Here is a 16046-nt window from a genome sequence, read left to right as displayed (position 1 = left end):
CAAAAAATAAGCTTTAAATGTAATATTATTAAATTATTTAAGGTTTCTTTTATTAAAATTATTGGTTTTTGTTAATATTCCTAATAATTTTATTATAAATCATAATTATTTGTTTGCTGGGCATACCAGCACAGCTGTATAATAATTTACTACACTTTTTTACAACTCTGTTTTAGTGTTTTTCTTTCATTTTTATTTTCGTGTGCGATTTTCATAACTTTAGTTTTTTAATAATAAAATTTACGGGGAAATTATAAAAATTAATTAATAAATTTATTAAAAATCAATAATTTAAAAGCAAAGCTTTAAAGTGATATAAAAATACAATGCAAATTTCTAAAATATAAAGCATAAAATACAAGTGAAAATCTCGCAAGTTGTGCTGCGTAGCAAAAGTGAAATTTTTTTGTCGACGCTTTTTCCCTCTACACTAAAAGTAGAAAAACGGCGCCATTTTAAGAATGTAAATGTGCATTCGAGAAAAGAAAAAAGAAAAAACAAATATAAAGAGAAAAAAGTAAAAGAAAAATAGAAATAGTTCAAGAGAAAAAAATTTTTAAGTGTAGAGTTTATTTATTTGTTTATTTTTTATTATTATTTTAATTTCAAATAAAAAAGTATACAATACAATACAAAAGAAAATAAAATTAAAATAAAGAAAAAATAAGAGTGTTTAACAAATGTTTAAAATATTTTACGGCTAATGCATGAAAATTATAATAATAGTGTAAGTAAAAAAAATTATGAAAAAATGAAAGTTTTTTTTTACAAATAAAGTATGATGTGTGTATCATAGCTATTAAAAAATTCCTTTGTTTTATAACATTCCCTAAAATTATAGTTTGAGGTGAAAAATTTTATTAGCAATAGAAAAGAATACTTTGGCTAACAGTAGATTTTGCATGACCAGTCAGTCTGGGACTAATAATGGCCATGAGAAATATAAAATCTATAATATTTATGGTGACCTAATTTCATAACTATTAGAAGAAAATGTACAATGCATAATACAAAATAAGTTTTTTTTTCGTGGATAACTTTTAAACAATATACGCTTTATGGTTACCATGATATAATAAAATGAAAAGAAAAAACATCTGCCATTTACGCCTGGCTGACTGATGTTGTTTAAAGTAGACTGTCGTCAGTCCTTTGATAGTTGTTTTATTTTTTGGTATGTCTAATTTGTTGTTATTGTTCTTGTTGTTTTATTATCCTTTCAAGTACCTATGTAAATATCTCTGGGTGTATGTACGTACGTACGTATGTATGTACATATGTACGTACATGTCTGTTTTGCATAGTCCCCTTGTTTTCTTTATTTCCCCTCTTATTAGGTTGGGCTTGTGGTTGATTAATAAAAATGAATTAAGCCCCGCGCGTTTTTTAAATTCCCTACAATATTGTAGTTAGGAGGGTAGAACGTCTTTGTTCTGATGTTTGTAACAACACTAAATTATAGTCCGTTGGCTTCGACTTAAGCATGTATTGAAACGCTGTCAGTCGTTAACAACTATATTGCAAATAAATATTACTCTACAACTGAGCATTAGATGACAATCTGCCAAAAAAATTCCAAAAAGTACTTTATGGATTAATTAATTATAGGGTATCATTACATTCGAGTTGAAACATCTAAATATATTTTCATACCTACTTTATTTTGCGTTTTTTTTTTTTTTTTTTTTTGTATTCTCTTTCTTTTCTGCCTGCCAAATTTGCATTCGTAGTGTCAATTACACTTTCAAAATTTATCTTTATCACACGTATTCACCTTTTTTTAATATCAGGTTTTATTTCATTTTATGCTCTTGTTTTTCTTGTTATTTTTTTAATTTTGTATGTATTTTCAGTCTTTGTGCATTTCTATGTAGTTGTTGTTATTATTATTATTGTTAGTTCTTCTTTTACTGTGATGTCTTAAAAATTTATAAATTTATGTACATTTTTGTTTAATTCGTGCAATCGATTTTTTTTATAATTATTCATAAATTTGTATTAAGAAAAAGGTATTAAAATTGTTTAATCTGTAGTTATTTATACGTTGTTATGAAAATAAAAATTTTTTCGTCATAAAAGTAAAGTTCTTTCATAGTCTATTGAGTTACTAAACTGTCAAACCTTAGTAGAAATTATGTAAAATTCTTGTTCGAGAAATAAATCATAAACCACATTTTATTTAAATTCGAAAAAGAGTTGGTCTGGACTATATTTGTACAAGAAAGCACACCTTTACATTCTACATCGAGTCTAAATTTACAGTTTGCTAACATCTACAAAGACAAATGTACCTCGTGTACTTTTCTGGACGCCAAACACATAAGATTTTAGCACCAGATCTTTCAATGCTCAAAAACTTCCGCCTTAACTTGTTTCCGTTATTTATGTACTCTATTATGTTATTTAAGAGAAAAGAAAGCAGGCGAAGTATATAACCATTTGGGAACCCTTAAGTTTTATATTAAAAAAAAACTAATAAATCTATACCTATCTACTAGTGTTTTAAATCTAGCCATTTAAATCTGAGACTAACAATAACCACCAAATATAGACTTCCATTTTGACTATATAACTTTATCTTTTGCAATTAATAGTAGAAAGCGCAGCCTGCGCCCTAAAAAGCCGGATAAAGTACATGAAATCAGCATTAGCATAATATTTCTGTCCAAACAATGAACAAAAACTTAAATTTAAATGAATAAACTGTTTCGGGTCTCATTCCAATAGTAATTTTTCAATCCAAAGTATATCATCTATTTTTTGCACTATATTAGTCTTTATGTCTATTGTTGTTGTTGTAACAGTTAAAACTATACAATAATCTAGTCAATGTCCAGGCCTAAAAATTCAGCTACTTCAACTGGATGCATCGATAAATCCATTGGACGGAGCGAAGTAGGGTTGACTGGGCAGTTGAATATGTGGTGGGTGTCATGGGAACCCTGACCACATGCAGCACATTCGTTGGGGACTGCACGGTCTATACGTGACTAGTAGGCATTGAGCCTGTTGCTCCATCCCGATCGTAGTTATGCTAGAACTACTCCTGTTTTCCGCGGCAGATTTTCTTCAGTGCCTGCTATGGGCGACCTATAAGTACTCTATAAATGTCGTTCAAAGCTGCCATATACGAGGACTGATCCAATGGATCCTGCACATATCTGCATATGTTTTCCTCGTATATACGAAGATGTCAGGAAGGCATGCCTCGGGGGAGCATCCAACTGAGTGATGTTAAAGATGGGATGACATAACTTCCAGGATATCTTTGAAAAGTGTGGCATGACTGACAGTGTCAAAGTCATTTGACAGGTCAAGAGCCACGTGGACCGTCCTTTCACAGGGCCTCTGCTGATTTATGCCTTGTGAGATCTGAGTAGCAATGGCGGTTAACAACTTCACGTCTATGATAATGCTTGCTCAACAAAACTATAAAATAAGATATTTATTACTGCAATAAAAAAAAAACACCCTAGCAGCTTTAGTGTGACCCAGGCTACAGTTCTACTTGCACAATTTGTTGTCCCACCATTGTTTTGTCTTTTGCACTCGACGTTTTCAGTTTGGACTCAGCTTCCCTTATATTTTTAAAGTCACATCAAACAATCACTATTTCTCCTTTAAAGAATTAAAAAATGTCTCTCTCCTTGGGTTTTTGTTTAAAGCTTTGTTAAAGTAACGGTTTCTTGAGATTTTATCATCACCACATGTTTCGACCAATTTTTATTCTAAATTTATGTCGCCAAACAAATTTCTATTAAATTTATTTAAAACCATTCAGCAAAGAAATAAACTTGTTGATTCCAAGATGATTTAAACTAAGAAAACATTCTTCTTACATTATTTTCAGAGGTTTGTTTTAAATAAATAATGAGCACATTGAATGATGCAACATCAAGGAATGTTTCGGAAAAGCAGCATCAGCAAAGAAAAGAAGAAAACACACATGAACAAAAGGTATAAATAAAATTTTTCCTATATTATTAGAAATTTAATTTATAAAATGTATATATTACTTATTTTAGCACGGCTATGAGAATGCACAACAAAAAGATAAACATAAGAAACGACATGAAAAGAAGAAAAACTCTAATACAACAGCAGCAGCAGCAACAACACAGGCAGCAGCGAATATCGTCGGTGGCAACAGCAGCAGCAGCGGTAGTAGTAGTAGCAGCAGTAACTCCAACAACAGCATCTGCAATTTATCGAATATTACATTAGCAACACAATTCAGTATACAACGTACAGATTCCGATGGTTGTTTACGAATGAAAATTTCTGCCATACGACCTACAACCACAATAACGGCGACTGCAACAGCAGCAGCGTCTAAAGCACCTGTCAGTACGCCAAATATTGTAGTGAATCCTACGGCCTTACAGAAAACGTATTATACAAAATCCAAAAATTTAAAAGAACATAAAACATTATTGAAAAATAACAATAATACGCTCGAAACGTTAAAGGTGAAAATTTCACCAACTCGCAATAAGGCTGAAACGAAAACGGCAAATATGTCTACTGTCATAGTCAATCCCTTGTCGAAAAATCGCAAAGATATATTACAATTGCCATTACCAATGCCAGCGACGGGTGTTGCCACAACAACAATGGCCTGTTTAAGTGATGCTACAGATTCGGGTTGCTCAGAGGCTACAAATACAACAATAGCAACTGTGGGTCAAGAAAAAATATCGAAAAGAAAAATAAAACGTAAAAAAGTACTGCTTAAAGCAAATGAAACAAAAAGAGCTTTAAAAACGTTAAAGCCAATAGAAATTGCCCTAGAAAATCCCTTCTCTACTGATTCTGAAGATGAACCTTTGGCGCAAAAGTTATCATTGGTAACAAACGTAGAGGCCATTACACAAAGAGCTCCTAGATTATTGTTAACAGCAATAAACTCAAAAAATTTAACGAGCAACTTAAGTACGACGACCTCCGCTCCTTTAAACTCTACCTTAAACTCATTGCAGCAGGGCAATGAACACATTGGTTTATCGAGCAGTGACAATGAATTGCCTAATGTTCGCGCCGCAATTGAAAGAGTGGTGGGAGAGACTGATGAAGATGATAATTTATCAACTTCAAACTTTCACAAAGCTAAAACGAAGCATTTACCCCAATATCAGTCAACGTTACTGCAAGATTTTATGGAAAAAACTCAAATGCTAGGACAACAAACCCCCAAATCAAGTGATAGTGTTAAGGCGAAGAATTCGTTTATACAAAATGATATTCTGCTACAAACAATCAATACAAACTCCCAGTCTGACAGTATAGCTTCGTCTTCAGCGAGCAATAATAAAAAACGACGTGGACGACCTAAAAAACCGGATAAAGAACATGAATTAATCTTAAACTCTATGTCTCCTGTCCATGCAAATAACAAAAACTCGAATATTAATGAATCAGCTGATTCTGGTGTAATATCTACCACCAGTGTTTCAACGCAAAGTACATCACCGCATCCCTGCACTACATTAGCCTCATCGTCAGCCAATGAGAATACATCATCAACAAATTCACCAAATAAAAACCTAATAACCACGCCGGAAAAACACACGACGGAGACTTCATCCACATCTTCCACTAACAAACCAAAAATTGATATTGCCTTACTGGATAAGAGAATGTATGCCACTGAAAGAGTTCTATATCCCCCGCCACGTAATAAGAGAAGACAATCAACGAGCGCCGCTATTGCAAGTGTCAGTGAGAAACAGAAATTGGCTTCAGCACAGGCTCAACAGCAAACCTCTAAGGATGATATGCAATTGGATCCGGTTTGGCGAAAAATCGATGTAAACCGCAAATTTCGTCGACCCAGTGTGTGCAGCACTACTGGCTATAAAAGTGATGGTGGAGCTGATGAACGGGTGAGAGAACGCTCCAGTAAGTCTACAGTGTGTAGTAAAGTTTTGGCCGCTAAAAGTGGTTATGTCTCTGATTATGGCACCTCCTCGTTTCGTTTATCGCGTCACTCCAAACATGCCTCCCATAACTCGGGCTATAAAAGTGATGCCAGCTGCAAGAGTCGCTACAGCACCAAAAGTTGTGCTTCGCGTAAATCAAGAGCCAAATCTTGTGGTTATCGCAGTGATTGCAAAGAAAGTGTTTTGGGGAGTACGAAATCATCGAAATTTCGTAGAAAACGACGAGCCTCCATTATGCAAAAGTCGATGGGTTCTTTAAAAGACGAACAAGACATTTTACAATTGGCTGGCTTGTCATTAGGCCAAAGTAGTGAGGAATCTAATGAATATGTATGCAAGCCGTCGCTGGAGAAACTGCCTACGACAAGTGCTTCCAAAAAATATGGTGAAATTAATCGTTACATAGCGACCGGCGAATATTTCGGTCGAGGTTCCAGTGGTCAACACAATTCCCACAACTCTTTTGCCAGTATCAGCCATAATAACACACGCATCTTTGATGTTGCCACGGATTTACCCCAAACTCCAGCTAAAATAACGCTACTGCAGCGCAAAAACTCCACAACATCAGAATTTGCTCACGATCTTTTGCAATTGCCTGGCAGTAATCAAACCGCCAGAAAGATAAAGTCTCGCAGATCTTCTGTGGCAAGTTTTTGCAGTTCTTACTACTCGGCGGGTACCACAAAGCTAAAACGACGACGCAAACGTAAAAACTTTCGTTTTCATAATTCTTCCTCTAGTAAAAATTCCGTTATTGATTCGAAACTTTTAACCGAAATAGAAATTTTAACCAATACCTTTTCATCAAGATGTAAAATACATAGTTCTAGTATTACCGACAAGCTAACTGGAGGCAATTTATCACAAAAGGAAAAGCTTATGGCGGAAGCCACAAAATTGCAACAAAGTTTGGCGGCAGCAGCTGCAGCAGCTTCTACATCTGCTGCAAGTTCCAGCAAACGCGACTCTCGTGATAAAAGATCTGTAAAGAAAAGAAAAATATCAGAAAACTTGGATTTCGCCATGCTTTCGGCCAGAGCAGAAAGTAATTCCTTAACGCCGGGATCAAGTTCTGGCCAAGGTAGCTCTTCGAAAAGGAGACACAAAAAAGCCAGTAGTTCTAGCCCCGATGATCATAAATTGCCTCTTAAAAAGCGCCATTATTTGCTAACACCTGGAGAGAAATCCAGCGAGGTAGCAGTGGCCGTGGCAGCAAAATTATTCGCCAACAATGCAGAAGCCTGGGCAGCAGCCGCTGCTGCTGCAAAAAGCACAGCGAATACAAAATCTCAACAGCAGTTTAATGCCAAAACAGCAAAAGCTAATTTAACACCCAAAAAACGTCATCTGTTGCAGCAACCTCCCCACACACTCAATGAGGATTCGAATAGTAATAAAACCGCAAGTACACTTTCACCTCTAAGAGTAACTGTAGGCGATCCCAATTCCATTAGTGGTGGCAAACTTTTGGACATAAGTCCGCAATCCCTTAATAGCCTTAAACAAGTAACAGAAGCTGTTCATAAAAAGAGATCTCGTTTAGAGGGTGTGGTTTCGAAAATTGCCACTACACATGGTGAGGAAATAACAAAATCAAAGTCCAATGTTTCTACGTCTTTACAAATAGAATCGGAAACATCTTCCTGTCCCCCGCCCGGAGTATTTGAGCCTTCAGTGGAATTAGAAATACAAATACCTCCCATAACAAAGTATAGCGAAGCCACCTCAAATATAATAACAAAATCCGAGGTAGATTCCCCCTTACTTATGGACTTGAATAAAGGCTTTGCGGATGCTACAGCGAAAAGTAGCGGAAATCGTGTGGTCGAAAGTTTGCTCAACAAAACTGGTGGTAATTTGATTTTGAGAAGAAAACGTAAAATTAATCGTACTGGTTTTCCTACCAAAAAACGTAAAAAGCGCAAAATAAATGAAAACCTTAATGTGGAAGTCAACGGACAGCTGGAACAAACGGTGGACAACACAAACAGCAAAGAGGTTGGTGTTAAAACTCCAGAAAAACAATGTGATCGTGTGCCACAACAAGGTGAAACTTCGCAAACATTTCTCGAACGTAATAATAGAACTCCCAGACTATCAGTAGTAGCACTCGAAAGATTGCAAGAATCTCCCCTAAGTAGTAGAGATAAGACATCCCCTAAAGAATTACAGCAGTCTGCCGAAGCTTTAGCAACACCTAAAACTAGGCACACAAGACACGTAACTAAAAGGAAATCGCTAAAAGAAGAAAAACCAGCTGCATTCAAGGAATCAAAAACAATAACAGAACCAGACAAAAAGGAACAACCACAACAACAACAACAACAGCAGCAGCATGAAGCAGATGATGATGACAAACCTTTGGCTTCTAGAGCCAGACGAACTAAAACAGTGGCTGATATTAAAGACACCAGCAGTAAGTCCTCACCTTCAAGAAAATCTCTCGTCTCGAAAACTGCAAAGTCACTTTTAGAAGCCAACATCAAGTTGCCGGCTGGGGTAGATCCTAAAAGTATTTTAAGTTGTAAAATAAAACTAAAACGACGAAATTCCATACATCCTCTGGCAGCTAGGAAAAGTCCGGTAACTCTTCCAGCCACCACTCAACCCGTTATTACAGAAATTCCCCGCACTGCTGAAGAAATTGAAATGGATGCAAAAGCCAAAAACTGTAATATAGATTATTTGGAGCAAGACATTCTACCCATAAGCGAGAGTCAATTAAACACCCTTAACGGTGACACTGAAGCTAGCGATACCAGCGATGAGAAATCATCCACAAATTCTTCTGTTACCAAAAAAATAAAACCTGTTAGAAAAACCTATTTACCAGCTGGTTTATTTTCGGATTATTTTAAAGTCAATCAAACCGCCACCAAGAGAAATGCTAATAAAAAAGACAATGAGAAAAAAGCAGACCTAGATAAAACCACAACTACAAACTGTACAGAAGTTGTTAATACAAGCAAGGAAGTAGAAGTTTTTAAGGGACCTCTACTACCGCCACCACCCTATTGTGAGAAATATTTGCGACGTACACAATATGATTTCGAATTACCTTACGATATATGGTGGGCTTATAAGAACTCTAAACTACCCAATCGCATTACAGTGCCATCTTGGAATTTCCGTAAAATACGCACCAATATCTACGCGGAGAATGTAAAGCCACCGCCCATAGCGGCAAACGATCATCCCATGTGTAATTGCAAACCAGATGTGGGTTGTGGTGATAATTGTCTTAATCGCATGGTCTACACCGAGTGTTCACCCTCAAATTGTCCGACACGTGAAAAGTGTCGCAATCAAAAGATACAAAAACACGATATAGCACCGGGAGTAGAACGTTTTATGACCGAGAATAAGGGCTGGGGTGTACGCACTAAATTACCCATAGAGAAAGGCACTTATATCTTGGAGTATGTAGGTGAAGTTGTAACGGAGCGTGAATTTAAGGATCGCATGGCTACTATCTATTTAAATGATACCCATCACTATTGCCTGCACTTAGATGGTGGTTTAGTTATAGACGGTCAACGTATGGGCAGTGATTGTCGTTTTGTTAATCATTCTTGTGAACCGAATTGTGAAATGCAAAAATGGTCGGTCAACGGTTTGTGTCGTATGGCTTTATTTGCCAAACGTAAAATAGCCGAGGGCGAAGAACTTACATACGATTATAATTTTTCGCTATTCAATCCTTCAGAAGGTCAACCTTGTCGCTGTAATACACCAAATTGTCGTGGAGTGATTGGTGGTAAAACACAGAGAGTAAAACCATTACCTATAGAGGCTAAGGTAAGTGTTAGGTCTTAAGAATTATATACAAAAATCTGGCTTGACCTAAATAGAAGGGAGGTTTATCATTATTATAGGATAATTTCTATAAGGTTCTGGGACATTATCAACTAGCCCTGGAACAGTAAAATGGAGTGTAGAGTATTAAAAGACTTGTAACCAAGAACAAAGAATTGTAAACAAGAACAAATGAAACAATAACATGTCGGACTTCTATGCGAGGCTGTTAGGTTAGGTTTCCAGGCTGCAGAGAACCGTGCGTGGGTTGTAATGGTCCCTGTAAAGATATAAAAACACAAGAGAAGTAAAGGGATAGTACTTAGATTTAGAGAATGAATGAAAAATGAAGAGTAAGCAGTTAGAATAGAGGAGAGAGAAGAAATGAAAAAAAGATGAAAGCATTAATGCTTTCCCGGACAAATCAAAGTCAAATATTCACTTTCCTAAGGGCTTAAAGCAAACGTCTTCTAAGGCAAGTCAATGACATCATCCTCCTCTTCATCCTGACATCTTCTACAGAAGTAGTTATAGTGTATAGTCTTTTGCATGGTTCTCGAGTATACACAATTGTAAGAGTTATGTCCTTGTCCACATTAGTCATATTTTCCTAGTTATGATACAAGTTGGCTGCTTGTTACCTCTGGTAAAGTTTATAGACGATTGGACTTATTGTCGTTTGCACACTTTGAATGCGGATTTCCGGAAAGTATTCTAAGTTCATATTTTCGCTTAAACATCAACAGTTGTCCGTGTGTTTCCCGTTGTCCCGACATTTCGGGACTAGTACATGTAATGGTCTGTATTCATTTTGAATCTTAAAAAGTTATTTTGATCCCGAATTCAGGCATGTTTTCTTCGAACCTTCCGGTTGAAGTTATAAGTAAATGCATTGTGTTATTGCTGAATCTTTAGGTCCAAGTCTGACAAAAATATGTGAAAATACAACATTATTGAAACCTTCTATATAATTATCTAAACATAATCTAATTTAATTTATTCTTTATTTAGCCTGCAAATGATACCACAACGAAAGATGATCAAAAGGGACGTCAACGCAAACGTAAAGCACGTAAAAATACCCAACGTCAAACAACTAAAGATGTTGCAACTCCAACACGCATGCAACCGTTATCGGAAAAAGAAAAGAAACTTATCAAACAGTATTCGATTTTCTTAGTAAGAAACTTTGAGAAAATTCGAGCCAGAAAGGCGAAACGTAAAGCAAATGCAAAGGCACGCAGTGAGACACCTAAACCACAAACACCCACAAATATGGCAACAACATTAGCAGTCACTGCTAACGCGACAACAACACCAGCAGCCATTACACAAAGACGCCCTTCAACACCAGCATCCTTGGCCGCACAGATTTCAGCCCTTTGCACAGCAAGAAATATTAAAACTCGAGGTCTTACTTTAGCCGTACACGATCCAGAAGTAGAAAAAATGGCTAAAATGGCCAAAATCTTAAGGGATATTTGTACAAATCTGGAACAAATAAAAAATCCACAGAATGAACAACAATCACTGGTATCCATATTAAGCAATCCAGTATCATCAACAGCTGGCACAAATAAAAAGAAAAAGGCGTCGTTAAAAGTCCAGCAAAAACAAGAGGCCACAGATTTAAAAACCATACAAAATAACATCGAACAGGGTTATTATAAGCTACCGGCCGAATTCAATACTCATATGCAGAAATTATTTGAAGAGGCTAAAGTAGTGTTGGGCAAAAAAGAAGTAGAAAAACTTAAAGTAATACAGCTTTTAGAAAAAGCCTTTATTGAGGAAAAACATAAACACTATACGGCACTCTTGGAACTGTTGCAAGACGAAAATTTGCTAAAGGATTTTGAAGATAACACTCAGAAAGGTTTGGCAATAAATACTCACAAAAAGGAGGCAGTAGAAAACAGTTCAACTTCCAATTCTCCCATACCATTGATTAACAATATAGCAGCTAACTCCTCGAATGAAGATATAATACGTTGTATATGTGGTCTTTATAGAGATGAAGGTTTAATGATACAATGTGCCCGCTGTATGGTATGGCAGCATACCGAATGCACTAAAGCCGATGTTAATGCTGAAAACTATCTTTGTGAACAGTGTGAACCGCGTGAGGTAGACCGTGAAATACCTTTAGACGATTACACCGAGGAGGGCTATCGTTATTATTTAACTCTAATGCGTGGCAGCTCGCTACAAGTACGTCAAGGTGATGCAGTTTATGTTTTGCGTGATATACCAGTCAAGGATGCCAGTGGGAATGTGGTGCCGGCTAAAAAACATACCTACGAAACTATAGGTGATGTTGATTACAATGAATGCGACATTTTTCGTGTGGAACGTTTGTGGAAGGATGATGAAGGTAAACGTTTCATATTCGGTCATCATTTCCTACGTCCCCACGAAACATTCCACGAACCATCACGTAAATTCTATCCCAATGAAGTAGTACGTGTACCACTTTATGAAGTTGTGCCTATAGATTTGGTAATGGGTCGCTGCTGGGTTCTCGATCGTACCACCTTCTGTAAGGGACGTCCCATTGAGTGCAACGATGAAACACATTGTTTTATTTGTGAGTTGAGAGTGGATAAATCGGCGCGTTTCTTTTCGAAAGCTAAAACAAATCATCCGACTTGTACAAAGAGCTATGCATTCCGTAAATTTAGTGAAAAATTAAAGATATCTAAAACGTATGCGGTAAGTGTGAATTGAATTAAGAATTATAGCAAGTAAGAAATTGAAGAAGTGCATGCCCGTTCAAAAGATATCCTATACACCAATGATTTTGGGAAATCTAATGGATCATTGATCGCGAGATTTGTGAGAATAATTTTTATTTATATTAAACTTATATACTTTAAACACAAGATTTTTCAGAAATTGTCCCCTATTTGGGAACTGATTTCTACAGAGTTTTATATACTACTTTATACCGACATAATTAATAACAAGTTTTATAAATATTTCAAACTTATAAGTTCGGTGGCTATTAACTCTCGGATTGGTATGTCGAGCATCTCTTAATGAGATGGCAACACATTCGACATACGACATTCGACATACGAAAGGCTAAATGTTGGAAGGTTCAGCTATTGATTCTTTCTCTTCTAAACGATATAACTTAAACGTATAATATTGTTCATTTAAACGGTCGTGAAGACCTTGCCTCTGTTTTTGAATATGTATCAAATTCTTAATTACGAGTCACTTATAGGTTTAGGATACACCTAAATCGTATAACAATTCCATGAAATGAAGTTTGCAGGAGCTGTTTCAATGAAGAAGATCTGGGAAACCTGCGGGCCTAAAAATAGGGTCAATTATGCTTTCATATTATAGACAATCTATCAAATGTGAGCCTAGAACATACATCAACTCCACAAATTGGACTTGAATCAAATCCTATGATTTTCTACAGAGAACATTACTCTTCTATTATTCCTTTCTTCTCGTCCATGACTTATATCATCTTTTCCATTTTCTGTCCTTCTCTTCACATCTTCAACTCTATTTGTTGAGAAGAACTTGTGAAACTGTCTTTTGGTCTCAAATGGTATAGATTAGGTTCAAAAGGCAAGCTCTCTCCATAAACAACTCGTTTGGGTGCATTTAAATGTCAATCATATACATGATACACTTCTAGTAACTGTGTAAAGTCGGTGTGGCTGAGTTGGCAATCCTTGGCCGTTGTTCGTTGAACTCCGAGCCGTTGCGGTGCCTAGAACCGATTGTCGAAATTAATTTCGAAAATTCGAAATTTCGAACATAATTTAAAAAGCGTATACATATTTTAATTTATATTTAAAATACATACTTTGAAAATTATGAAAAATTTAAATTATTTTATCTTTGAAGTTTGAAATTGAAAAAAAAAAAAATAGACTCAAATAAATCTATAAAAATATGTTTTTTTTAAATAATCATGAATTAGAGAATATTTTAATAGCTTTAAAATTTTTTCGAACATAAGTTCGAATTTTCGAAATTAATTTTGAATTTTCGAATATCGTTTAAAAAGATTATAGTTTGATCTACATTACAAATACTTAAAAATTTATGAAAAATTAAAATTATTTTAAATTAAATTTAAATTTATTTTCAAAATTTTTATTAAATTAAATTTACGAAAAATTAAAATTATTTTAAATTAAATTTAAATTTATTTTCAAAATTTTTAAGTTCGAAATTGAAAAATAAACAAAATGAGACTCAAATAAATTTATAAAAATGTGTTTTTATAAATAATCATGATTTAGAGATTATTTTAACAGCTTTGAACACTTTTTGAACATAAGTACGAATTTTCAAAAAAATTTCGAACATTAAACTTTGAAAAATATTCAGGAATCTTTTAAATCTATAAAACTAAGTTTTTATAAATAAACATGATTTAGAGATAATTTTAACAGCTTTAAACGAACATTAGTTTAAATTTTCGAAAAATCTTCGAATATTAGATTTAATCTTTGAAAAAATGTTTATGAATCTTTTAAACTTGAAACTGTTTTTAACAGCTGTAAAAATAACTAACGATAATAATTTCGAATTTTCGAACATAACTGCAGCAAAACTTATTAACAAAATATTTACATAAACTCCAAAATTATTCTTTTTTAAATAAAATTCTGATTTTTCCTACAGCCTCACGATGTTGATCCCTCTATGTTAAAACCGAAAAAGCAAAAGACTGATAATGAAAATCAAACAACAACTCCCACGGCAACAACACCATTATTGAATGCAGCCTCAACAAGTGGCTTAATAAACTCCAGACAAGAACTAAACAAAACACCACAGACATTAAACAAAAAAAGGCAAGGAAGTAAAAGTCCAGCCACTGTAACTCCAACACAAAATCAAGCCTCAGAAAACCACAGTGCACCAGCAGCAATGGTAAGTTGTCAATACATTGTTTAATTAACTCATAATGCATTACTTTTTTTTTATAATTTTGCAGACTGTCAAAGAAAAACGTTTGCACTTGGAAAGTGTTTTGAAAAGTATAAAATCCTTACGTACACCCAACCAGGAGCCACCTTTAGATTTATCCTATTTATTAACCGGACGTGGTGCCAGACAACGTAAAACTCTAACGTCTTCAACAAATTCCAATTAATTTGAAAAATTATCAAATGTATGTGCATGTGTATTAATTACGGGGACTTTTTAACTAAAACTGTAAGAAATTATATAATTATAAATTATACAATACTTATTTGTAAATTTAACAGAAAAAAAAGCAACAAGATTTTTTGTAAAATATATTTTTGTAATATATTAACTAACTCTTAACTTAATTCTTTAAAACCCTAAGAATTACTAAAACAAAATACTAATATTTAAAAGAAAAATACATACAATACACGCTTCTAAATGACTTTAAATTTAAAAAAAAATGAAAATTTACCTTAAATGTTTACATAATTATTATGTATCAAAAGAAAAAAATGGAAAAAATAAGAAAGAAATAACAATAGTTATTAAACTTTATTATAACAACTTTTATAGTAAATATAATTGTAAATTTTTTTTTAAATTATTAATCTTTTAACCTTAAGCCTAACAATAACTAAAAAGCAAAACTGCACTTGTAAGAAGAAGATTATGATTAAAAGTGAAAAAGAAAACATTTTTTTAAAAAAAGTCTTATTATGTAAAGTATTTTTAATGGTTTTTTTTTCATGCTAAAAAGCTAAAAAACAATTTCATTTTTAAAGCCTTGTTATACATTTTTATACAATATTTTTGATTTTTCATTTATAACTAAATTAAACAACATAACCTTACAATTACACACACACACACATTTACATAAATAGTTTGTACACAATTTAGCGTTTTTGTTTTAAACAAATTATTTAGCATTAATATTATACATTTATCTATTGTGCTTATTTATTATTATTAATATTATATTCATTTATTTAATTAATTATACATTTTTAAAAAATTGTTTAATTCGCTATATTTTGTAACATTTTATTGAACAATTTATAGACAATTTTTACCCTTTTATTCTAACAATTTTCCCACAATTGTTTAATATTTTTTGCTCTTTTTTCAATATTTAGAATTTATTATTTATTTTTCTTTTCTTCTTGTTTTTCTATGAAATTATTTCAAATCCTTTTTTCCCCCGCAGTTGTTTAAGTTTAATTTAAATCTACTGTTGTGTTATTACTGTTTTTTATATAATTGAAAAAATCAACTCTGTTTTTATTCTGAATATTTTTTTCTAGTTTTAATTTTTTTGTAACTACTTAACTAATTTTAAGTAGCACATTTTTTTTCTAA

General features: G+C 33.8%; 1 protein-coding gene across 1 annotated transcript; it reads left to right on the top strand.

Moving 5' to 3' along the window:
- Positions 1–175: 175 nt before the first annotated feature.
- LOC119605682 (histone-lysine N-methyltransferase ash1) lies at positions 176–15779 on the top strand. The gene is made up of 6 exons (XM_037958940.1): positions 176–727; positions 3851–3957; positions 4026–9740; positions 10749–12449; positions 14394–14645; positions 14710–15779. Exons 2-6 carry the CDS (start codon positions 3871–3873, stop codon positions 14866–14868), a joined length of 7914 nt encoding a protein of 2637 aa, XP_037814868.1. The 5' UTR covers positions 176–727; positions 3851–3870; the 3' UTR covers positions 14869–15779.
- Positions 15780–16046: the final 267 nt, after the last annotated feature.

Source organism: Lucilia sericata, unplaced genomic scaffold, assembly GCF_015586225.1.
Source record: "Lucilia sericata isolate MDLA Ls3-8-SP2 unplaced genomic scaffold, ASM1558622v1 Contig000508F_arrow, whole genome shotgun sequence".
Classification (NCBI taxonomy): Eukaryota; Metazoa; Arthropoda; class Insecta; order Diptera; family Calliphoridae; genus Lucilia; species Lucilia sericata.
Note: the sequence above shows the minus strand (reverse complement) of the source record. Positions and strands in the feature narration are given on the sequence as shown.

What these genes read in the sequence shown, in the direction of transcription:
- LOC119605682 (XM_037958940.1), top strand. Translation starts at nt 3,871, where the DNA reads ATGAGCACATTGAATGATGCAACATCAAGGAATGTTTCGGAAAAGCAG. An exon ending in AAAACACACATGAACAAAAG is followed by an intron (nt 3,958 to 4,025) that starts GTATAAATAAAA and finishes TACTTATTTTAG; the next exon opens with CACGGCTATGAGAATGCACA. An exon ending in ACAGTGCACCAGCAGCAATG is followed by an intron (nt 14,646 to 14,709) that starts GTAAGTTGTCAA and finishes ATAATTTTGCAG; the next exon opens with ACTGTCAAAGAAAAACGTTT.